This window comes from Rhipicephalus microplus, chromosome 8 (genome assembly GCF_043290135.1).
Source record: "Rhipicephalus microplus isolate Deutch F79 chromosome 8, USDA_Rmic, whole genome shotgun sequence".
Lineage (NCBI taxonomy): Eukaryota > Metazoa > Arthropoda > Arachnida > Ixodida > Ixodidae > Rhipicephalus > Rhipicephalus microplus.
Genome location: NC_134707.1, coordinates 26,653,058 through 26,677,062, shown reverse-complemented (window position 1 = coordinate 26,677,062; position 24,005 = coordinate 26,653,058). Strand labels below are relative to the sequence as shown.

Below are 24,005 nucleotides of genomic sequence, written 5' to 3'. Positions count from 1 at the left end.
GTGTATGACACTTGCGTACACTTGAGGTGAGTAAAACAATAAGTGTGTTAAGGAGACACCTTTTATACAGAATCGCATAACACTCGCAGCTATTTTATTATTCAAAGTGTTGTTATATAATAATTTATTCAACCACTTGACCGGTACATATTATTACGATATATACGTTGTTTTCTGTGAAGCGAAAAAAAAAAACTCCACATAACAGCTGACTAGCCCCTTCACCAGGAAGATAACAAAATTTCACGCAGAGAAAGGCGGAAATGCGAAAATAGAAAGCACGCATGTGACTCTTGACTTCAAACAATAAAATAAAACAGAATAACATACAAACACTTGCACAAGAGTGTAATAATAAATAAATGACATTCAGCAGTAACGAAAATTGTCCAACATTCACGAAGAGTGAAATGAGCATATTCGATCTAAAATAGTAGTTTCTGGCAATATATTGTGTCGGTCAAATAAGATGGCGTAGAAATTGGAGTATTCGTTTAAAATTAAAAGAAGGAAGTTGCATACATACTGGCGAATTGCGCGCGATCCCTCGTTACAATGTGTAAATAAAAGTGCTCCGTACCAGTGTACTTCTCTGGGTACATAAGCGTTATCACTTTAATAACTACCATGTGCGGCTCAGTGGCCGGAAAACTCACACGAGACCTTCTGCACTGCAGTGTATCGTAGAGTGTCGTAGTGACGTGGAGCACCACATCTGTTGTAGTCGTAAAAGAATCCTCACAGTGTCTTTTGTGCATCTGCGTCACTCCACGCAATGGTGAAGGCCTTCTTGATTTCTTGTTTTTTTTTGTCTTTTCAAATCCAAGTTAAGGTATTGAACTTCCCGCGCAACCATCCTAAAGCTTTCTGCACTTACCAGAATATTTTCGCTGCCTGCAAGGTAGCACGAATTACTAAGCTTTCTACGCCTCAATTTGTTATGCACTACCTTCGGCACTGTACCCACTTTTGACCAAGCAGTTATGTAATGCGATCGCATCACCATGTGACGTCACGTTGTATGAAGTCACGATGACGTAACAAATTTTGGCAACCGGATACTTCTTGACGACCTGATATGGCGACATCGTCCAACGATGATGTCTTATCACTGCTTTTTACGTCGCCGACGTGGACGCCGCTCAATTTTCAAGTTTGATGAGGCACTTCTAAAGCTTTCGTCTTTAAGTCCACAGCCACGCACGTTCTCTTGCACAGGACTGTATACCGTACCGATTACCATAACAACTGTGGGCACCGCAGCCGGGTCATCACGTATGGGAAAACAAAATTTAGGCTCAACAAAGCAAGATGATGAGTTTACGAATACCGAGGATTAGGTAATCTACCGCTTCATCGGGTAATATCCTAAGAAGGCACAGTGACGCGTACTCGAGGGGACCAGTGGCCGGGTAGCAGGTCTTCGGGTCCGTCTCTCTGACGGCCGAGATCATCTGATCCACGACCTCCTGCGGGTTCTCACGCATGGAGTACGAGTAGTAGGTCGACGCTGACTTCAGCCAGTTCATCACTTCAGCCTCAGTGTAGTCGGCTAAGACTTCGGGCGCCTGCTTTTTCAAGTCTCGCTGGATGGCCTGGAGGGAACCGACGTTGTCGTTGATGGCAGTCCTATGCGACATGCAAAGCAATGTCGGTGTCATGTGAAAGATCGAGAGGAGAGTAGAATTAGTGGGGCAGTGAGCGATAACAAAAAACAAGGCAGTAGCACTAAGGACTTTGCCGAGTTCAGTAGTCAAATTGGTTACTGCGGGTCCCATGCTTTTATTTGCATCTTTCTTATCACTGTCCTACAAATACTTTTTCTCATCTTGAGATAAAAAGGCCGCTTCAGTTAAGGAACTATCTCGAACGATGTCACTAACAGACCAATAATGTGTCAGTCAACCTCAGTTGTCCAAGACCTAGCAACGCAGTATCATTCATGAGCTAATATGAAATGCGGGCTAACCAATTTTACACTATTCTCAAAAGCAAAGAAATAAACTAAATGACATTATTTCGCATTCCGTGTAACTTCATGATGCTCGATTGTGCCTCAAGTTTCTCAAAAGAAACTTGAACGCCTTGGTAAATTTTGTCGGAGATTCTGGCCCCGCTGCTGAGCAAAAGATTATGTTTTAGGTGGTAACGACAAACCTTTAACTCATAATGTGCATAGTACGGACCAATGACGAATGGTTGTATTTACCGAAATTTCAGAACACAAACCCGTTCGTGATGGACCATGATGATGATATATGGTGTTTTTTGGCGCAAGGGCCATTTGATGGCCAAAGAGCGCCAGTTCATGGGACAAGGAATGTGGACAATGATTGTGATTAGCGGCTGTATAAGGGCCATAAAATTCCTCGCAGTAAGGCGGGTAAAACCATACAAGTAATAAAATCATGACCATGCCGTGAAAGGTGTGTGTGGTGTGAATAGGTGATGAAAGTTGGTGATAATAAAAGACGATGGTGGATATGTATGGCATTAGCACAAGTGCTTCACTCGTTCATACCCTTGCGTCCAAGGGCCGTGAGGCAAGTGCTTTCTTATGTAGCCACCGCAGCAAAAACTTCTCAGGAGAGGTCGTGCTACGGAATGCCGGGGTATGATATGAAAACTATGAATTTCTCTTAAAAACGCGAATAATGACTTATGACTAAAAAGCGGTTCCCTACCGACGAACATTGCAGGGTGTAAAGGTATATGTTGTCGGTAGGGTAATGGAAAGTGTTGTTTTCTGAGAGTGTCCAATTGTTTGCACTGAATTAAAATGTGAAGGACTGTTAATCCTTCACCACATCTGTCACACAATGGTGGATCCCCACCGGACAAAAGATGTGTGTGTGTCGTGTATGTGTGTCCTATCCTGAGTCTTGTAAGTATTACCTCTGTATGACGCGATTTCGATACGGGCAGCCAATGACCAAGGTGTGGCTTAACAATGTGTAGTTTGTTTTGTGTGTGTGTATCCCACTTGCTCTGCCAGTAGTCCCTGAGATTTCGTTTGAGAGACGGCTTAAGATCAAGGGCCGGGATTGATAAAGGTGTAATGGCGGTGCTTTCGTGGGCGGATGCAGCAAGCTGATCCGCCATCATGTTGCCTTGAATCTCACGGTGCCCTGGCACCCAGCACACAACAACATGTCGGTTGAGTGTGTAGAGTGTGCATAAAATGGAGTAAAGTGAAACGAGGACAGGGTTTTTTTGTTTTTTAAGACTGTGCAGAGCCGTTACCACACTGAGGGAGTCTGTATAAATTACTGCTTTTTGTATTTGTGATTGTTTGATGTGTTTAGCTGCCACGAGTATCGCGTAAGCTTCCGCTGTGAAGATACTTGTGCCTGGATGTAAGGGCCAGCATCCGAAAAGGAAGGGCCAACAGCAGCGTAGGACACAGAGGAGCTAGACTTAGAGGCATCTGTAAAAAACTCAGGACGTGTATATTTGTGTTGAAGTTCCAAGAAATATGTTCGAATATGGGCAATAGGCGCATGTTTAGTAACTTCTAGGAAAGACACATCGCAATCTATAGTCTGCCACTGCCACGGTGGCGGGTATGCTACAGGAGCCATTAAACTGTGTTCGAGTGACACTCCAGTGTCCTCAGCTAGACCCTTCAGGCGAACTGAGAAGGGCTGCCTCATTGAAGGCCTGTTTTGAAAAAGAATGGAGCTCGACAAGTCATTAATAGTAGAGTATGAGGGGTGCCTCTTGTCTGCTTTCACCTTAAGGAAATATACAAAGGACATGTAGGTTCTTTGCAGATGAAGCGACCACTCATTTGACTCAACGTAAAGGCTTTCTACGGGGCTGGTGCGAAAAGCACCCGTAGAAAGGCGGATGCCCAAATGGTGCACGGGATCCAACATCTTCAAAGCACTTTGAGTCGCAGACTGATAAACAATGGCCCCATAATCTAAGCGGGTGCAAATAAGGCTTCTATACAGGTTCATGAGGCATTTCCTGTCACTACCCCACGTAGTACGTGACAACACTTTTATAACATTCATGGCTTTTAAACATTTTGTTTTTAAATACTTTATGTGGGGTACGAAGGTCAACCTGTTGTCCAAGATTAAGCCTAAGAATTTATGCTCGGCTTTGACGGACAGACGTTGCCCGTTCAGTCGAATGTCAGGTTCCGAGTGCATGCCTCTCTTTCGAGAGAACAAGACACACGTGCTTTTTTGTGGGTTAAGACGAAATCCGTTTTCATCTGCCCATTTGGAGGCCTTATTTAAACCCAGCTGAACCTGCCGCTCACACATGGCCAAGTTGCATGACTTGAAGCCAAGCTGAACGTCGTCGACATATGTACAATAGAACATATTGTGGGGAATGTACAAGTGCAAAGAATTCATTTTAATAATAAAAAGTGTGCAACTAAGCACACCACCTTGTGGCACGCCTGTTTCCTGGACAAATGTTTGGGAGAGCACACTGCCCAGACGGACACGGAATGTCCGGTTTGACAGGTAACTTTCGATTATATGAAACATTCTTCCGCGCACACCAAGGTGGGACAGGTCTCTTAGAATTCCGAAACGCCATGTTGTATCATAAGCCTTTTCGATATCGAGGAACAAAGAGAGAAAATATTGTTTATGGACGAAGGCGTCTCTGATCTGTGCCTCGATACGAACAAGGTGGTCTGTGGTGGATCTACTTTCTCGAAACCCGCACTGAAATGGGTCGAGCGAATTATTTGTTTCAAGAAAATTTACAAGTCGGCAGTTTATCATTTTTTCGAAGACTTTGCACAAGCAGCTTGTAAGTGCTATAGGCCTATAACTCGAGGGTAAAGAAGGGTCCTTGCCCTCTTTCAAAATGGGAATAACAATAGCTTCTTTCCAGGAGGTAGGAATAGTGCCAGAAGACCAAATAGCATTGTACAAACAAAGTAAGGTTTTTCGGGTTTCGTTTGGTAGGTTTTTTAACATTTCATACATCACACGGTCAGAACCTGGGGCAGAAGTACTGCAGGAGTTTAGAGATGTTCGGAGCTCAGCTAGACTGAAAGCTTGGTTATATGCCTCGTATCTGGTGGATTTGTGTTCGAGTTTCTGCTTTTCTATTCTTGTTCTTTATTTTTGGAAAGTGTCAGTATAGTGGGACGAGCTGGATACCCGTTCAAAGTGTGCACCGAGGAAGTTTGCCTGATCTTCCAAGGTATCACCCTGAGTGTTTACGAGTGGGAGTGAGTGTATTTTTCTTCCTGCTACCCTACGAACCATGTTCCAGACTTTGGCCTCTTGTGTATACGAATTTATTCCTGATAGAAACTTGTGCCAACTTTCTCTTCTGGCCTGCCGACGCGTTCTCCTGCCTCGAGATTTTATTTTCTTAAAGCTCTCAAGGTTTTCCGCTGTCGGCGAGTTCCGCAGCAACCTCCATGCCCTGTTCTGTTCCTTTCGCGCATTACGACACTCTGTGTTCCACCATGGGACGTGTCGTTTGCCGGGCATTCCAGATGTTTGCGGTATGCACTTGGCTGCTGCGTCAGTTAGAAAAGCTGTGAAATACTGCACAGCTTCATCTGTGTTTAACCTATATATGTCTGTCCAACTCAAACGTGTAGTGTTGTGGAACTGTTCCCAGTCTGCTTTGTTTATCAGCCATTTGGGAACGTGTAGAGGACCTTCATATATTGTTTGTGAACTCAACACTACAGGAAAATGGTCACTACCATGTAGATTATTTATGATTTTCCATTTGAGTAGGGGTAGGAGTGAAGGTGATACGATGCTGAGGTCGATAGACGAGTAAGTTTTGTTGGCAACGTTATAGTATGTTGGCTCTTTCCTATTCAACAAACAGGCACCGGAAGAGAAGAGAAATTGTTCAATGAGACGACCTCGTGCATCAGAGCGAGAATCGCCCCACAGTCCACTATGTGCATTTAGGTCCCCAAGAAGCAAATAGGGTTCAGGCAGTTCGTCTATTAAAGACTGAAATTCACGTCTTTCAAGACGGTGGTGGGGAGGTGCATACAAAGAGCAGATGGTGACGAGTTTGTTTAAAAGTACCGCTCGAACAGCCACCGCCTCAAGGGATGTCTGGAGTGGTAAATGTGTACACGCTACTCCTTGGTTAATAATAATGGCTACGCCACCGGATGACACCACAGCATCATCTCGGTCCTTTCGGTATATGACGTAAGCACGTAAAAAATTTGTATTGGAGGATTTCAGATGTGTTTCCTGTACACACAGCACTTGAGGTGAGTGTTTGTATAAAAGCTCTTGGACGTCGTCGAGGTTTTTAAGCAGGCCTCTGACGTTCCAATGTATAATTTGTGTTCCCATATTGGTAGTAAAGTAGTGCTGTGTGTACGTTAAGGGAGTGACTTGTTTAAGCTGAAAGGTCGAGCTCAAGTAGCAGGGCTATTATCAGGCCCTGTTATGAGCTTTTTAGTTTTCTTGGCGCGCTCCAGAGAGCCGCGCCGCTCTTTTGGCACCAGGGGTGCCGCCGTATCCATTGCCTCCTCGGAGGCACTGGATGCCCGCTCATGCGAGCTGGTTTTTCGAAGATTGGGCCTCGCCTGGCGAGGTGAGGCCTTGAGACCCGAGGACCCTGGAGTCCCTGGTCTCTGTTCGATAGTAGGCGGAGTAGACTCAACTACTGCCGCCTTGGGGGCAGGCGCCACAGCCAATGGCTCGCTCTGCGCAGGCCGAAGGAGTGGCGAGGGCTGGTGCGACACTGCCCCCTGGCGCGCCGCATCAGCATATGTGGGGCCATAAAATGGCGAGACTCTTTTTCTTGCTTCTTTAAATGTAATGTTTTCTTTTATCTTTAAAGTGATGATCTCTTTTTTTTCCAGAAAGAACAGGAACGCGAGTATGCGGCAAGAAGTTCAGCTTCGGTCAGCTCAAGCAAATCTGCGTCCGATACGACCCCGCGAGATGAGTTCATGGACCTGTGTGGCGTAATACTGATGGGTGTGTCTCCAAACGTTGTGAGGGTGTTCAGTTTATCGAATTGGTCTTTGTCACGTATTTCAAGGAGTAGATCTCCACTGGCCATTTTGGTAACCTTGTACCCGGCACCGAGAGTTTCGGTTAAGGACCTAGCCACTACGAAGGGGGATACTGTTCTGGCTTGCTTGTTAGTTTTTTCGCAGTGTATAACGTGGAAATGAGGAAAGGTTTGTCTTGGCCGGATGAAAAAATTGATATCTTCGGTGCGTACCCGCTTTGAGGAGGCACGATCACTTGGTAAAGGGAAAGCTTTGTGCATGCTAATTTTATGTTGTTCAGTAGCGTTGGCGGCCACTCACCACGGAGCCCAACGAGGGGACGCTACAAGTTTGCGGATGCTGAAACCTGCAGACGCCAGCCGTACAACGCCACTATAACCCAATGCGCCTAGACCAAGGTAGGCTATTTGCACAGGGTTAACCCTAGCCGCCAGGAAGTTTGGAAGTAAACGGAAGAGAGTAGAAGACAGGACAGATAAATAGTGAGAGATAAAGACGAAGATGTAGGGAGAGAGAGATAGGAAAAGGCGACTGCCGATTTCCCCTGGGTGGGTCAGCCCAGGGGTGCCGTCTACGTGAAGCCGGGGCCAAAGGGGTGTGTTGCCTCTTCCGGGGGGCCTTAAAGGTCCAATCACCCAGCGTCAGCTCAACCCCCAGGATCCCCTTTTCCCCGGACACGGCAAAGCCACGCACGGCTAGGCGTGGGAGGGAGCCGAAACTCCCCCGTTAGCTCGGGTCCGTGGTGTCGCTACACACCAAACGCCTACTTGCGCAGGCGCCCCTGCGGGGTCGTGATGGACCATGATGAGAACATGACACGCCGACCTTGAGGTGATACGCTCTCAATAATTTTGCTCAACCAGATCTCTGTACGGACTTTCCTAAAAGTTGAGCATTATTTCCCACGCGCATATAAACATATGAAACCCTGATGATGATGTTTGATGTTTTATGGCGCAAGGGCCGTTTCACGGCCAAAGAGCGCCAGTTCATCTTGCTAAAAAAAATGGACAATGATTGTGATAAGCGGCTGTATAAGGGCCATAAAATTCCTCGCGGTAAGGCGGGTAAAAACATACAAGTGATAAAATCATGACCATGGCGTGAAAGGTGTGTGTGGTGTGAATAGATGACAAAAGTTGGTGATAATAAAAGACGATGGTGGATATGATTGGCATTAGCACAAGTGCCTCACTCGTTTATACCCTTGCGTCCAAGGGCCGTGAGGCAAGTGCTTTCTTGAGTAACCACCGCAGCAAAAACCTCTCTGGAGAGGTCATGCTACGGGATGCCTGGGTATATGATATGGAAACTATGAATTTCTTTAAAAAACGCTAACAATGATTTGTGACTAAAAAGCGGTTCCCTACCGACGAACATTGCAGGGTGTAAAGGTATATGTTGTCGGTAGGGTAATGGAAAGTGTTGTTGTCTTACAGTGTCCAATTGTTTGCACTCAATTAAAATGTGAAGGACTGTCAATGGTTCCCCACATCTGTCACACAATGGTGGATCGCCACCAGACAAAAGGTGTGTGTGTGTCGTGTATGTGTGTCCTATCCTGAGTCTCGTTAGTATCACCTCTGTATAACGCGATTTCGATACGGGCGGCCAATGACCAAGGTGTGGCTTAATAACGTGTAGTTTGTTTTGTGTGTGTGTATCCCACTTGCTCTGCCAGTATACTCTGAGGTTTCGTTTGAGGGATGGTTTAAGATCGAGGGCCGGGATTGATATGGGTGTAGGGGCAGTGCTTTTGTGCACGGATGCAGCGAGCTGATCCGCCCTCACGTTGCCTTGAATCTCACGGTGCCCTGGCACCCAGCACACTACAACATGTTGTTTGAGTGTGTAAAGTGTGCATAAAGTAGAGTAAAGTGAGACAAGGACTGGGTTTTTTTGTTTTTTAAGACTGTGCAGAGCCGTTACCACACTTAGGGAGTCTGTATAAATTACTGCTTTTTGTATTTGTAATTGTTTGATGTGTTTAGCTGCCACAAGTATCGCGTACGCTTCCGCTGTGAAGATAGTTGTGCGTGGATGTAGTGGACCAGCATCCGAAAAGGATGGGCCTACAGCAGCGTAGGACACAGAGGAGTTAGTCTTGGAGGCATCTGTGAAGAACTCAGGACATGTGTATTTGTGTTGAAGTTCCAAAAAGTATGTTCGGATATGGGCAACAGGTGCATGTTTTGTAACTTCTAGGAAAGACACATCGCAGTCTATAGTCTGCCATTGCCACGGTGGCGGATATGCTACAGGAGCCATTAAACTGTGTTCTAGTGAGATTCCAGTTTCCTCAGCTAGACTGTTCAGGCGAATAGAGAAGGGCTGCCTCATCGAAGGCCTGTTTTGAAACAAAATTGAGCTCGACAAATCATTAATAGTAGAGTATGAGGGGTGCTTCTTGTCTGCTTTCACCTTAAGGTAATAAACAAAGGACATGTAAGTTCTCTGCAGATGAAGCGACCACTCATTTGACTCAACATAAAGGCTTTCTACGGGGCTGGTGCGAAAAGCACCCGTAGAAAGGCGGATGCCCAAATGGTGCACGGGGTCCAGCATCTTCAAAGCACTTTGAGTCGCAGACTGATAAACAACGGCCCCATAATCTAAGCGGGTGCGAATGAGGCTTCTGTATAGGTTCATGAGACATTGCCTGTCACTACCCCACCTAGTACGTGACAACACTTTTAAAACATTCATGGCTTTTAAACATTTTGTTTTTAGATACTTGATGTGCGGTACGAAGGTCAACTTGTTGTCCAAGATTAATCCTAGGAATTTATGCTCCGTATTAACAGACAGACACTGACCGTTCAGTTCAATGTCGGGTTCTGAGTGCATGCCTCTCTTTCTGGAGAACAGGACACACGTGCTTTTTTGTGGGTTCAGTCGGAATCCGTTTTCCTCTGCCCATTTTGAGAGCTTGTTTAAACCTAACTGAACCTGCCGCTCACACATTGCCAGATTGCAAGACCTAAAGCCAAGCTGGACGTCATCCACATATGTACAATAAAACATATTGCGAGGGATGGTCAAGCGCAAGGAATTCATTTTTATCAGAAAAAGTGTGCAGCTAAGTACACCACCTTGTGGAACGCCTGTTTCCTGGACAAATGTTTGAGAATAAACCGTGCCCACTCGGACACGGAATGTCCGGTTTGACAGGTAACTTTTGATTATGTGAAACATTCTTCCGCGCACGCCAAGGTTGGATAGGTCTCTTAGAATTCCAAAACGCCATGTTGTATCATAAGCCTTTTCGATATCGAGGAACACGGAGAGAAAATATTGTTTATGGACGAAGGCGTCTCTGATCTGTGCCTCGATACGAACAAGGTGGTCTGTCGTGGATCTACTCTCTCGAAACCCGCACTGAAATGGGTCGAGCAAATTGTTTGTTTCAAGAAAGTGTACAAGTCGGCAGTTTATCATTTTTTCGAAGACTTTGCACAAGCAGCTTGTAAGTGCAATAGGCCTATAACTCGAAGCTAAAGAAGGGTCCCTGCCCTCTTTCAAAATGGGAATAACAATAGCCTCTTTCCAGGAGGTAGGAATAGTGCCAGAAGACCAAATAGCATTGTACAAACAAAGTAAGGTTTTTCGGGTTTCGTTTGGTAGGTTCTTTAACATTTCATACATCACACGGTCAGAACCTGGGGCAGAAGTACTGCAGGAGTTCAGAGATGTTCGGAGCTCAGCAAGACTGAAAGCTTGGTTATATCCCTCGTATCTAGTGGATTTGTGTTCAAGTTTCTGCTTTTCTATTCTTGTTCTGTATTTTTGGAAAGTGTCAGTATAGTGGGACGAGCTGGATACCTGTTCGAAGTGTGCACCGAGGAAGTTTGCCTGATCTTCCAAGGTATCACCCTGAGTGTTTACGAGTGGAAGTGTGTGTACTTGTTTTCCTGCTATCCGATGGACCATGTCCCAGACTTTAGCCTCCTGTGTGTATGAATTAACCCCTGATAAAAACTTCTGCCAGCTTTCTCTTCTGGCCTGCCGACGCGTTCTCCTGCCTTGAGACTTTATTTTCTTGAAGGTTTCAAGATTTTCGGCTGTCGGCGAGTTCCGAAACAGCCTCCAAGCTCTGTTTTGCTGTTTGCGCGCGTTTCGGCATTCAGAGTTCCACCATGGCACACGTCGTTTTCCAGGGTGTCCATTTGTTTGTGGGATGCATTTTGTTGCAGCATCGATCAAAAACGCTGTGAAGTAGTTCACCGCAACATCAATGTTCAAAGTACGGATGTCATTCCAACCTAGACTAGCAATAGTATAAAACTGTTCCCAGTCGGCTCTGTTTATGAGCCACTTGGGAACACGTGATGGACACTCAGTTACTGTCGTGCTCAAAACTACGGGGAAGTGGTCACTTCCGTACGGATTACTGACGACTTTCCACTGGAGTAGAGGCACAAGAGATGGAGATACTATGCTCAGGTCTATGGAGGAGTAGGTGTTATTGGCGAGATTATAATAGGTTGGTTCTTTTCGGTTTAGGAGACACGCGCTCGACGAGAGAAGGAACTGTTCGATCAGTCGACCTCGCGCGTCATACCGAGAGTCTCCCCATAGCCTGCTATGCGCATTAAAGTCTCCAAGGAGAACATAAGGTTCCGGAAGTTCATCAATTAAAGAGTGTAAATCACGTTTCTGTAGCTGATAACTAGGAGGAATGTATAGCGTGCAGATTGTGATCAGTTTATCAAAAAGAACCGCTCGAACAGCCACTGCCTCAAGGGATGTTTGGAGTTGTAAGTGTGTGCATGCAATTTCTTGATTCACTATGATGGCAACACCTCCGGATGATGTCACGGCATCATCACGGTCCTTTCGAAAAATAACGTATTTGCGAAGAAAATTTGTGTGTTTTGAATTAAGGTGTGTTTCTTGTACACACAGCACTTTTGGTGAGTGTTCGTGTAGGAGTTCTTGGATGTCGTCAAGGTTTCTGAGAAGGCCCCTGACGTTCCATTGTATAATTTGAGTGTTCATGGTGAATGTAAAATAATGCTGTGTGTACGAAAAACAAGTGGCTGTTTAGACGGGGAGTTTGAGTTCACTTAACAGGGCCATCACCAGGCCCTGTTATTTGCTTTTTTGTTTTCTTGGCGCGCTCCAAGGAGCCACGCCGCTCTTTCGGCACCAAGGGTGCCGACGTATCCATTGCCTCCTCGGAGGCACTGGATGCCCGCACGTGCGGGCTGTTAGTTTGGATTTTGGGCCTCGCCTGGTGAGGGGAGGCCTTGAGACCCGAAGACTCTGGAGTCTCCGGTCTCTGTTTGAGAGTAGGCGGTGTAGCCTGGGCTACAGCCGCCTTGGGGGCAGGTGCCACAGCCGACGGCTCGCTCTGCGCGGGCCGAAGGGGTGGCGAGGGCTGGTGCGGCGGTGCCCCCTGACGCGCCGCATCAGCGTATGTAGGTCCATAGAATGGAGCGACTCTTCGCCGTGCTTCCTTAAACGTAATGTTCTCCTTCACCTTCAATGTAATTATTTCTTTTTCTTTTTTCCAGTATGTGCAGGAGCGTGAATATGCGGCATGGTTTCCTTCGCAGTTCACACAGTGTGCCGGTTCTTTGCAGTTCTCGGACACGTGGCCTAGGACTCCACATTGTGCACAAGTCTGGCGACCACGACAGGTCTTAGAGCCATGGCCATACTTCTGGCATTGGAAGCAACGACGAGGATTTGGTATATACGGCCTGATAGATGTTTTCGTGTACCCTGTTTGAATGGAATCCGGTAGTTTACTGGATGCAAACGTGAGTATCAAGTGTTTTGTCGGTGTTTCCTTATTGTCTCTTCTGATAATGATTCTCTGTACATTAGTGACATTTTGGCTCTTCCACCCCTCCAAAAGTTCAGTCTCAGTCAAGTCAATTAAGTCCATGTCAGATACCACTCCGCGAGTTGTGTTCATTGACCTATGTGGTGTTATGGTTATTGGTATGCCACCGAAATCTGAGAGACGGTCTAGCTTTTCAAATTGTTCTTTGTCGCGGATTTCGAGGAGAAGGTCTCCACTAGCCATTTTGGTTACCTTGTATCCCGTGCCAAGAGTTTCGGTGAGACATCTAGAAACTAGGAAAGGAGAGACGGTCCTGGCTTGCTTTTCAGTTTTTTCACAATGGATAACATGAAAGTGAGGATATGTTTCTTTTGGCTGGTTGAAAAAATTTATAGCATCGGTGCGTACCCGCTTTAAGCCGGTACGATCAGACATTAGGGGGGATGCTCCATGCATGCCTTTCTTATTTTTGTTCAGCAGCGTTGGCGGCCACCCACCACGGAGCCCAACGAGGGGACGCTACAAGTTTACAGGTGCTGAAAACTGCAGACGCCAGCCGTACAACGCTACTATAACCCAATGCGCCTAGACCTAGGTAGGCTATTTGCACAGGGTTAACCCTAGCCGCCAGGAAGTTTGGAAGTAAACGGAAGAGAGTAGAAGACAGGACAGATAAATAGTAAGAGATAAAGACGAAGATGTAGGGAGAGAGAGAGAGATAGGAAAAGGCGACTGCCGATTTCCCCTGGGTGGGTCAGCCCAGGGGTGCCGTCTACGTGAAGCCGGGGCCAAAGGGGTGTGTTGCCTCTGCCGGGGGGCCTTAAAGGTCCAATCACCCAGCGTCAGCTCAACCCCCAGGATCCCCTTTTCCCCGGACACGGCAAAGCCACGCACGGCTAGGCGTGGGAGGGAGTAGAAACTCCCCCGTTAGCTCGGGTCCGTGGTGTCGCTACACACCAAACGCCTGCTTTAACAGGCGCCCCTGCGGGGAACATATGAAACCCTTGCGAGTAGGCTAATGAGACATATTTCCAGTGTTTCAAAACGCAATCAAAGGAAGCAAGGAATGCCGCTATAAAGTTCACGTACTTGAACAGAGTTGGCTCGATAGCGATGACGTCGACTCCTTTGCCGTACATCTCTCTTCTCAGACCATCGACAAGCGACAGGGATGCGTATTTGCTCATGCAGTATGCCGTCGCCAGTGGGAACGTATACGATGCTGAAAAACATAGGATCGGTCGTGGTTACTCCCATAGCACTCTCACAAGTCTCAGTGAATGAAAGAATGGAGAGGAAGCCATGGATGGCTCGATTGTTTTATGTTCGACGTAACCTAACAAAAGCCAGCTGATAGTGAAGTCAAGGAAGGTATCAAAGACGTTACTTGGGTTATTAGAAGTGTATTTTAACATTTGTGACAGAGCTTTGAGGAAAACAAAGTGAACGAAAAGTGAAATTGCCGCTGGCGGGAACCGAACCTGCGACCTTCGCAAGACGTGCCCGACGCTCTTACCAACCGAGCTGCATGAGGCAGTCATCCCAGCGTCCACTTTGTGGAGGTATTTAGGCGCATGCATACGTTGGGAGTGTTAGTCGGTGTCTTTCTATGGCATATAATGGCATAGGTATCCTAGGTATTACAATCAGATGGCCTCATTACTTACCGTAATTACAAAAATAGGCTAAATTCCAGGAAAACACGAGTTTCAAGAGAGGCACTCGTGAATGCGGGGTTTTGTCGAAGGCGACGTCTCTACAAGACGACTTGTCTCCTTCAACACGCTGCAAGCTTGCAAGGTCGCAACGTTTTCTAACAAGGCTACTACTCGAAACGTTACCCTATGATACCCCGAGTGCACAATTTCGTCATTGTAACAGGATAATGTTGTTGCTTTTTTTTTTCGGGTGACTGCCGTAACGCTGTTATGAAGTGCTTCAACGCGACGTGTTTATTAGACTGCCAAATAAAAAAATAAAGTGGATATCTTCATGCTTTAGCGGCTTTTCACGGCTAGCTGCACGAGCTAATACCCTCTTCTATCTACTTTGTTTTTATCTCATGCCTCTTTCAGTCTGTATTGCAACCATTCGCATTGGAGCACTGCCTTAGGATGCGTATCAAGCGGACAACTTTGAGGAGGTCAGCACTCACCGTATACACTAGTGACGATGACCACTCGTCCTTTGCTTCTCTTCAACAGCGGCAGGAACTTTTTGGCGACGCGAACGACTCCGAAAACGTTCACATCAAACACTCGGACGATGCTCTCCATGGTCATCCATTCAATAAGGCCACTGTTAGGGATGCCAGCGTTGGCTACCACGGCCCAGAGAACTGCACACATGGATTTGAAAGTGCTTCGAGTCAATGTCTAGAACGTGACAAAACGTCAACGTCATCAAAAGAATAGGCACACACGGTAAATGAGAAGGCGAGAACAAGAAGCCGTGTAGCTATTTAGTGTGGTACGTCGGTCAACATCCATGCCGTCTATTTCCCTTCTGTTTCTTACTTCTTTTCTTCCAGTATATCAGCCGTCATTCCTTATATCAGCCGTCAGGCTTATAATATGGCATACACACTCTGCACGTTCATATCTTCTATCTACCGGCAATCCACCATATTGTGAAATAGTGGTTTTTCACATTTTCGTCCAGTGCAATGAGCTAGATCCTCTAAGAAAAAATCATTTTTTATTGCCCTATACCGACAGCAGCTCCCACTACACCCTGCGATGCTCATCGGTAGGGATCCGCTTTTTAAACTGCAAACACTTTTTACGTTTTTAAAAGATGTTCATAGCTTTCACCTCATATTTCGAGGTCATCCTTAGCACGACCTCTGTACCGTGGTCGTGGCTGCGGTGGCTACATCTCCATCATGGTTTTATTGTCATGACATTTTGCCAGCTACTTTCACTACACATATCTCACGCCACTGTCATGATTTTATTACTTCCATGTTTTAACCCGTGTTAGCGCGAGGAATTCTAAGGCCCCTTTACAGCCACTCATCATATCATTGTTCATATTTTTACTCTATTGAAACGGCGCTTTTTGGCCATCAATTGGACCTTGTGCCATTAAAAACCACTCATCATCATCATACGCCTGATTCTCTTCCAAGCGTATCATGTCGAGCGTTTCGGGCTATAAGAATAATCATGGAAAGTCCTTTGGGAAAGTGAATCAAATCAGTGGTTGCGGTTGATTGTTAGATATATATGTCATACATGAGATGCAAGAGAATGGCGTTTTCATGATACTCGCCAAATAACTATCAAAATTACTGAAGAAAAGTGATTGAGTTTACCGAAAGAAGAAAGAATAAGTTTGGCGTGTCTCTTTTACTAAAGGCGAAAGCAGCACCTTAGTTATAGCAGTCAGACTAAATGAAGAACGTGACGTTCTTATAAGAGAGAATCACGAATAATTGCCAATGTGTGATTATTCAAACAGAGAAAGAGTAAAGATAAAGGAAAGGCAGGGCTGAGCCTTGTAGGCTACCCCGCGCTGGGGAAAAAGTTTGAGAAGACGAGACGGGCACTGTTGCTGTTGATGTTACAGCAGTTACGCGATTGACGTCAGACATGCCGAGTCAATCCCGTGGCTTAAGTTAAAGCGCCATTGTAGAAGGTGCGTGGGGTTCGCTAAAATGCGTTATCGAATCCAATGCATCTGTCATCGTTTCCGCGCAATCGGCTCTCTACCTCTCGATCCAAGGTCACGCTTGACCGCTTCGAGGGCCTCGTCTACTTGGCTGTCCTTGGTGACGTCCAGCTGCAGGATTCGGACGTTTCGACACTTCTTGAGCACCATCGCCCCTTCGCTGTTGGAGTCGAGGCAGCCGGCGAAAACCAGGAAACCCTGCTGGGAAAGATTCCGGGCAAGCATGTTGCCGAACCCCGTGTCGCAACCTGCGAGGCGAGAGGACCGCGTGTTCCACAGAGGTGTCATGATTTGATTTGATTGAATTTGTGGGGTTTAACGTCCCAAAACCACCATATGATTATGAGAGACGCCGTAGTGGAGGGCTCCGGAAATTTCGACCACCTGGGGTTCTTTAACGTGCACCCAAATCTGAGCACACGGGCCTACAACATTTCCGCCTCCATCGAAAATGCAGCCGCCGCAGCCGGGATCTGAACCCGCGACCTGCGGGTCAGCAGCCAAGTACCTTAGCCACTAGAACACCACGGCGGGGGCACAGAGGTGTCAAGACAACTGGGAGAACAACATGGCACACGTAGTACTATGAAGTGTAAAGAAATAATAAAGCCATCAAACTTTTTTGTGGGTGCTAACTCCAGGTATAAGACTCTCTTTAAGCCCCACCGCGGTGGTCTAGCGGCTAAGGTACTCGGCTGCTGACCCGCAGGCCGCGCGATCAAATCCCGGCTGCGGCAGCTGCATTTCCGATAGAGGCGGAAATGCTGTAGGCCCGTGCGCTCAGATTTGGGTGCACGTTAAAGAACCCCAGGTGGTCGAAATTTCTGGAACCCTCCACTATGGCGTCTCTTATAATCATAGGGTGGTTTTGGACGTTAAACCCCACATATCAATCAAGACTCTCTTTGAAGAGTGTCTTAGACTGTCTTGATCATTGCACTCTGAGTGTCACAAAACACGCAAGCAGTGTGCGAAAACGTAAAACCGAGAACAAAAAAAAAACTTGATTTTTGACCGGAGTGACGACGTAACCAAACCGTTATCTACCATGTCGTTTCAGATTTTTTTTTTCAGTTACCTTACAATTAAAAAAAAAACACGGTCATTAAGAACTACCAGTGTCATGCAACGTGAGTAATGATGCATATCTCAGAACGCACTACCTTTACACTCATTTTTAGGCCTAGATTTCTAAGTAAAGATACGCTGAAGTTGTGTAAAAAACAAGAACAGTGCGGAGCAGAGATGTTTGTATTAACGCAAGTGAGGTTACGTGTGTCTGTCACGCTTGCCAGCGTGACGAGGGTATTCTCGGGCGCTGGTTTATCATAACAGTCGTCTTGCAAGTCAGAGAAACGCTCAATTATGTGTTGCTTCTGAAACAATGCTCTGTCCTTTGACACAAAGCACCGAACCTGCTTGAAAACGTGTCTAAAGTCAGCGACGGATGCACCTGTTCTCGTCCAATCGCGATCAGCCCGAAAATTGTAGAAGGTGCTGAAATTAGCCAGGCTAGAACGAACAAGTTTTCGTTATCACAGCTAAATGAAGAGCGCAAGGCTAGATCGTCGTTGACTTCCACCGAATGGGCACTGTATTTATCTTTTTTTCCCCCCTCTGTGAGGCGCACTTTTCGATCGCATCGCTTTGCCCGTTCGAGAAACGGCAGTGAGCGTCCTCGACCTCGTTTCGCGCACGGTCATTCCTTGCCCGATGTGAACAGTGCCCTCGTCCGCCAGCCCTTTCCCATTAGGAAGAGTCCTTGGCCAGTATAAACATTGAGCGTAGATCTGATCGCGGCTTTGGTACGTGCGTTTACCTTGCACAGCTCTCAACAAAAAACCTTGGTAATGCCTCTTTGACGCCTGTGCGCGTTACGCGATCAACATATAACCCCGTATGAGCGTAACAGCGCAGCTAGATTCCCTTGCTCGTTTTTTTTTCAGAACCACGTAACTGGACTAAAACACGAGCTAAGCTTTTTTTTTCACTTTGTAATCTATGCTCTACGATAATCTTGTTCGGTTATTCCCGAGATTTTATCGTTCAAAGCCGGGCATCTTAGTGGCCACACCAACCAGTCGCAGTGCCCGCAACGCAATTAAGCTACTCTCCAGTCGTTTATCCTCGGGGTATTCACACTTCAACTGATTACGACCTTCATCGTGCAAGACTGGAGTGACTTACCAAATGATGTGCCTATTGCTCAAGCCTTATTCCATTGCTGAATAATTTATAGTTTTAGTAATATTTGTATTGATTGATTTGTGGGGTTTAACGTCCCAAAACCATCATATGACTATGAGAGACGCCGTAGTGGAGGGCTCCGGAAATTTTGACCACCTGGGGTTCTTTAACGTACACCCAAATCTGAGTACATGGGCCTACAACATTTCCGCCTCCATCGGAAATGCAGCCGCCACAGCCGGCAATATTTGTATTTATTACCTGATAAAATAATATACTCGGGGCTCATCGAGGGACCAGTAAATCAAACAATAGCATGCAAGCCGATGTACCAGCATATAGAATCTTTAGAATAAGCATTTAATTCCTTCTCTCACACTCTTTCTTTCTTTAAAGCTCTCTTTCAGGTCCCGCACCACAGCCTGCCACTGATGATGATGATGATGATGATGACGATGATGACGATTAGTGAAGTTTTGTGGCGCAAGGGCCATGGGTGGCCAACAAGCGCCATGTCTTTGATGCGATGTAAGCAATGACTAGTGATCGCGATGGCAGGCTGTAATACGGCTGCAAAAAACCACAGCCTGCCACTGAACTAAGCACGGTAAATTCTCCTACCAGCAGCAGCGGTCGTGTTCCCATGGCTTTTTGCTGCTAAGTTTGAGGTCGTTGGAATAAATTGTGACCGTTGCTACGATCCTGCACTACATAAACGATTCCTTGCAATGCTCGCACACCTTCATCATTAGGCACGTTAAGGTTGTTAGGTGAACTTTCACTCGTTTACTACAGCCAGTGTTCCGGTTTGAAACGACGACCATCACAGGTCAACGCATCCCGTGCAGCATGCACTGTATTCCATTTGTCTTTATTTTGAGCCACCTAGCTTGTTAACAACGTATACTGCACGGCATATTCCTTGAGGAATAGCTTCGGAAATCGCGCGAGAGAAGGTCTGCATCAGAAGAGTCTCGTGCTTTAAAATCACATTGTATCGCTCGTAGCTAATTGCTCTGTACGATAGACACTTCGTTCATAGAGAATGTGCTGACGTGTAAAAACTTCTGTGTGTAGTGCATGGCCCGCAGAGGGCAACATGGTTATAACAGCTCACTTTTCTATACCATAATCACCGGTGACCCTAACTCTCTCTTACTCTGTCACTCCCTTTGTCTGCCTACCACCGTGAGAAGCAGCATGCCAGAGAGAGGCTTTCCAGGCCGACATCTTTTCAATTTTGTTCGTTAAATGCAGTTTTCTTCTTCACAGTATTTAATCACAACAAAAAAGCACTGTTCAGAAGCTCTGCAAATGCTATCACTAACAGCAACACACAAGATACTTATTATTCGATGACAGTGACATCTATATAGCAATACTTAAACCCTTCGTGACAAGACGGCAGAATGGGAGGTACTTTCAAACGTGGTGCAGTTGTGAAGGACCGACAACGCCGTTCTTTGCCAAATGACGCTGCATTCATTGATTCACGAGGAACCGTGGGTGAAGGGCTCGTGCATCACTGTGTTGCTTCGTTGTCTGTATGCGTTGTAGTAGACAAAACTCGCCTCTCTTCAAGAATATTACGCCGCCCAACTACTCATCACACGATGTCCCTAAGAGGGAAACATTTTTCCGGGACATTAAACGCATCAAATTGTTTTTAGCATGGCCACGCGCAGATACTGTAAGTGTCAAATAAAACCCGAACAGTGGAAAGCATTAATAATGGTATAGTGAGGTGTATTTCAACATGTAAACGATCTGTTTTGCACATAAACCGTCCTTCTTCAAATCTGTATGTTGCTTCACATCGTTGCCCAGCCGATTGAGATTGATTCATTGATATTTGAGTTTTTACATCCCAAAACAACCATATGATTATGAGAAACGTGGTAGACCACCTGGGGTTCTTAAACGTGCATCCAAATCTGAGCACACAATATCCGATTGTGTGAATACCATCCATCTGAACAATATGCTGTTCGTCAGTGTGCGCTCTGTTTTATCCGAGATGTCTTGCGTACAAAACAATGGATTTTCCCCCAAAAGCAACACCCAATGCAATTGTGCCCTCTGTCAGCGTTATCAGGGTTCTTCATATATACGTACACTCAGTTACATCATCTTACTCGTGCTTCTAGTGAAATAAAAAAAAAAACGTTCTCGGAACCAAGCCTCTTTCGTGCCTATCGGTGGTCAGGGGTAGTGGATTCCCTGGCTGTCCTAGTACGCATGTTAGAATTGTTATTTTGAAGTGAAGCAGCTTAGGATCGCACAATGTGCGGCCGTTCTCGTCGAGCCTCACCTAATCGTGGTATCTGGTCACATCACAGGTGCGGAACTTCTGTGCGCAAAAGCTCCTATTCGGCTCACATGGTGCGCATGAGTCTAAATAGTATAAAAGGCCACAGCACAGTAGCAGCAATCATAATCAGGCACCTCTGCGTGAAAGCATACGACATAACAAAGCGTTAACAAGAACAAAACAAGAGCCTATTAACCAGAGCAAAATAGACGGCCACGGTTCGTGATCTAACGCACACATGTTCGCCCCATCAGCATTCACTTCCTGTATCAATCAGAGTTTTTCAGCAAATTTTTGGAGACGGCTTTAAGCTCTTCCATAGTAGAGTACCAAGTACTCTAAATCGTTACCCACTTTTTCTAAACACACAAACGGGAGTAGAGTACCTAGTAGTGTAAATCGTTAACCACTTTTTTCTTAACACAAAACTGGACGGCTTTACGCTCTTCCATAGTAGAGCACCTCAAACTCTAAATCGTTAACAACTTTTTTAAACACACCAAGGCACGGCTCAGTGCTCTCCCATAGTTGAGTACGAAGTACTCGAAATCGTTAAACATATATTTTCTAAAAACACAGGTCATCGTTACAAAACAGTAGTGTTCTTGTGAGGTCCACGGGACGGCTTTCTACATCCCATAATAGACTACATCGTACTCTAAATCTTTAACTTTTTCTACACACACACACAGGTCTTCTTTCGCAGTATGTATTGGGAAGCTACGTAGCTTGTGTGAAGTACACGGTATATGACTTTCTGCTCTCCCATTGTAGAGTACCAAGTACTCTAAATCGTGAACTACTTTTTCTAAACACACAAGATGACGTCTGTTTTGTCATCATCGTTATTGTATGCCTAAGAAGAAAATGCCCTGTTGAGTGTTATTGACGTTTGTGACAATACATTTTTCTAAACAGGATGCACCTCATCAACCGTGAGGCCCACGGGGCAGTTTTGTGCTCGCCCATAGTAGAGTGCCTCCTGCTTTAAATAATTAACTTTTTCTAAATAGAGCACCTTTCTCACTCACCGGTGATAAGAGCAGCCTTGCCATCGCCGTCAACGAGCTTGACCAACAGCTGACGCCAGAGGAAACGAGCGAGGCAGTGCGCGGCACACAGCAAAATCAGCGCAGTGCCCAACCACTGGGCAAGCACGGACACAAATGGCAGCCGAGACCACACGTAGTGAAGCGCGAACAAGAGGACGGCGAACAGGACCCACGAAGTTCTCATCTTGACTCGGTGAATGAAACCTTTGAGAATGAATGGAACCTTCAAGAACCTCCGCAGCGAAGTACCGTTCAGTTTGGAACAGTTTCTGCGGACGTCCACGCTAGCTGATCGAAGTCTGTGGAAGGGGAAAAATTTACTCCGCCGGTCGAGCTCTCGATTGCCCGTAGGCGCGCGTACACTCCTCGAACACGTGCTGCGTTAGACACGTCCAGCCGTTACGGAACTGGCTTCAGAGAAGTTCGCGAGGGAACGCAACTTCTCCTTGGAGAGGAGGCAGAGCTTGCGGAGGCCACCGCAGCCGCCGGCCTTTCGTCACTTTTATCTCTCGCCGACAGCGGGCCGTTGTTTTCGGCCTTTCTGCTCGTGTTTGTCGTGGTTTTCCGGATTACCTTCTGGATTAATGCACGCTTTGTGGATTACCTCGTGTGTTTATGTGCTCGTGTTTGTCTTTGCATTTGTATTGTAAGTGTGCGTGCGAATATATGCATTTTAAGTACGTGTACGTGCGTGCGTGCCTGCGCATAATTCTTATCTATCATCTCCAGTTCGAGGTACAGAAACTTCCAGCCTATTCTACCGAGGTGCGTGCCTGCTTTAGTGCCGCTAATTCGTTTTGTTCTTATTCTGCACATAAGAGCTTGTTTTCTGTCGAGTCTCCGCAGGAGCAGCGCCTCTCAAGCTGTTCATCCATGCGCGAACTCGGCTCGCTACTGTCATCCTTTAATGCTCTGTGCGACAAACATTGTCAGACGGTAATCGCCAATACCGCTTCTTTTTCGTTGTTTTGCAGGGGCTCTGAGGAGTTGATTGATTGATTGAATCATTGATTGATTGAATCATTGATTGATTGATTGATTGATTGATTGATTGATTGATTGATATGTGGTGTTTAACGTCCCAAAACCACCATATGATTATGAGAGACGCCGTAGTGGAGGGCTCCGGAAATTTCGACCACCTGGGAATCTTTAACGTGCACTCAAATGTGAGCACATGGGCCTACAACATTTCCGCCTCCATCGGAAATGCAGCCGCCGCAGCCGGGATTCAATGCCGTGACCTGCGGGTCAGCAGTCGTGTACCTTAGCCACTAGACCACCACTGTGAGGCATTTTTTGATACCAAGAGAGTACTGTTGCTAAACTTTTTTTTCTCGATATATGTGTACAAGACCTTGGTGCCCCCAGAAGATTTTTTTGCTTGTGTGCCTAACAAAAAATGCATAATAAACCTATTATGTCGTGTTAAGTTTCCATACAGCGTTCGCGCTAGTAGAGGGTTCTATTTATCTGTGCTATATAAAAATTAGGAAAATTAGGAGTTACGCATGTGCAAACTACGCATGTACAAAAACAACAAAATTTTTCCATGTTTTCAATTTTTCCCTCAGCTAACTCGTATGCTTGACCAAATTAAAAAACAACACTGACACAAAAGTTTTGACGTCTGTTGCAGCCTCGTGAAGCTCGGAAAACCGCGATAATGGCATTCTTCCGAAGAAAATACCTCGTTTGATTCTTGTGGCAGTACGCAACAAAATGCTCATATAAGCGTCCACCAAGGCCTAGTGTATATTACAAAAAGTACATCAACATTTGATTGCTTTAAAAAAAACGCATGTGCATATTCTCGCGCTTTGCAGTGATAATCTTTACACAGAAGCAGTTTGATTTCATTTTTTAATTTATTAAGTGTAGAACTTTCAGTTGCTTAGTAAATGTACTAAGCATCCCGTACATTCAACGTTCGCACGTTTTCGGAAAGCTTAACGACTTGCAGCACAGAAAAAAATTGACCCTAGTCAATACGTCGTACTAGGAGTA

At 46.0% G+C, this 24,005-nt stretch overlaps 1 protein-coding gene across 1 annotated transcript; it reads right to left on the bottom strand.

Moving 5' to 3' along the window:
• Positions 1-92: 92 nt before the first annotated feature.
• On the bottom strand, positions 93-22,408 carry LOC119164306 (dehydrogenase/reductase SDR family member 9). Its single transcript, XM_037416469.2, has 5 exons — positions 21,978-22,408; positions 16,490-16,696; positions 14,932-15,114; positions 13,866-13,998; positions 93-1,629 (listed from the first exon to the last, which is right to left on the bottom strand). Exons 1-5 carry the CDS (start codon positions 22,180-22,182, stop codon positions 1,299-1,301), a joined length of 1,059 nt encoding a protein of 352 aa, XP_037272366.2. The 5' UTR covers positions 22,183-22,408; the 3' UTR covers positions 93-1,298.
• Positions 22,409-24,005: the final 1,597 nt, after the last annotated feature.

Bases quoted from the DNA above. Each gene is read 5' to 3' on its own strand.
- LOC119164306 (XM_037416469.2), bottom strand. From the start codon at position 22,182: ATGAGAACTTCGTGGGTCCTGTTCGCCGTCCTCTTGTTCGCGCTTCAC. The intron at 16,697-21,977 runs GTGAGTGAGAAA...CTCGCCTCGCAG, and splicing joins CAAGGCTGCTCTTATCACCG to GTTGCGACACGGGGTTCGGC. The intron at 13,999-14,931 runs GTGAGTGCTGAC...TATGTTTTTCAG, and splicing joins CATCGTCACTAGTGTATACG to CATCGTATACGTTCCCACTG.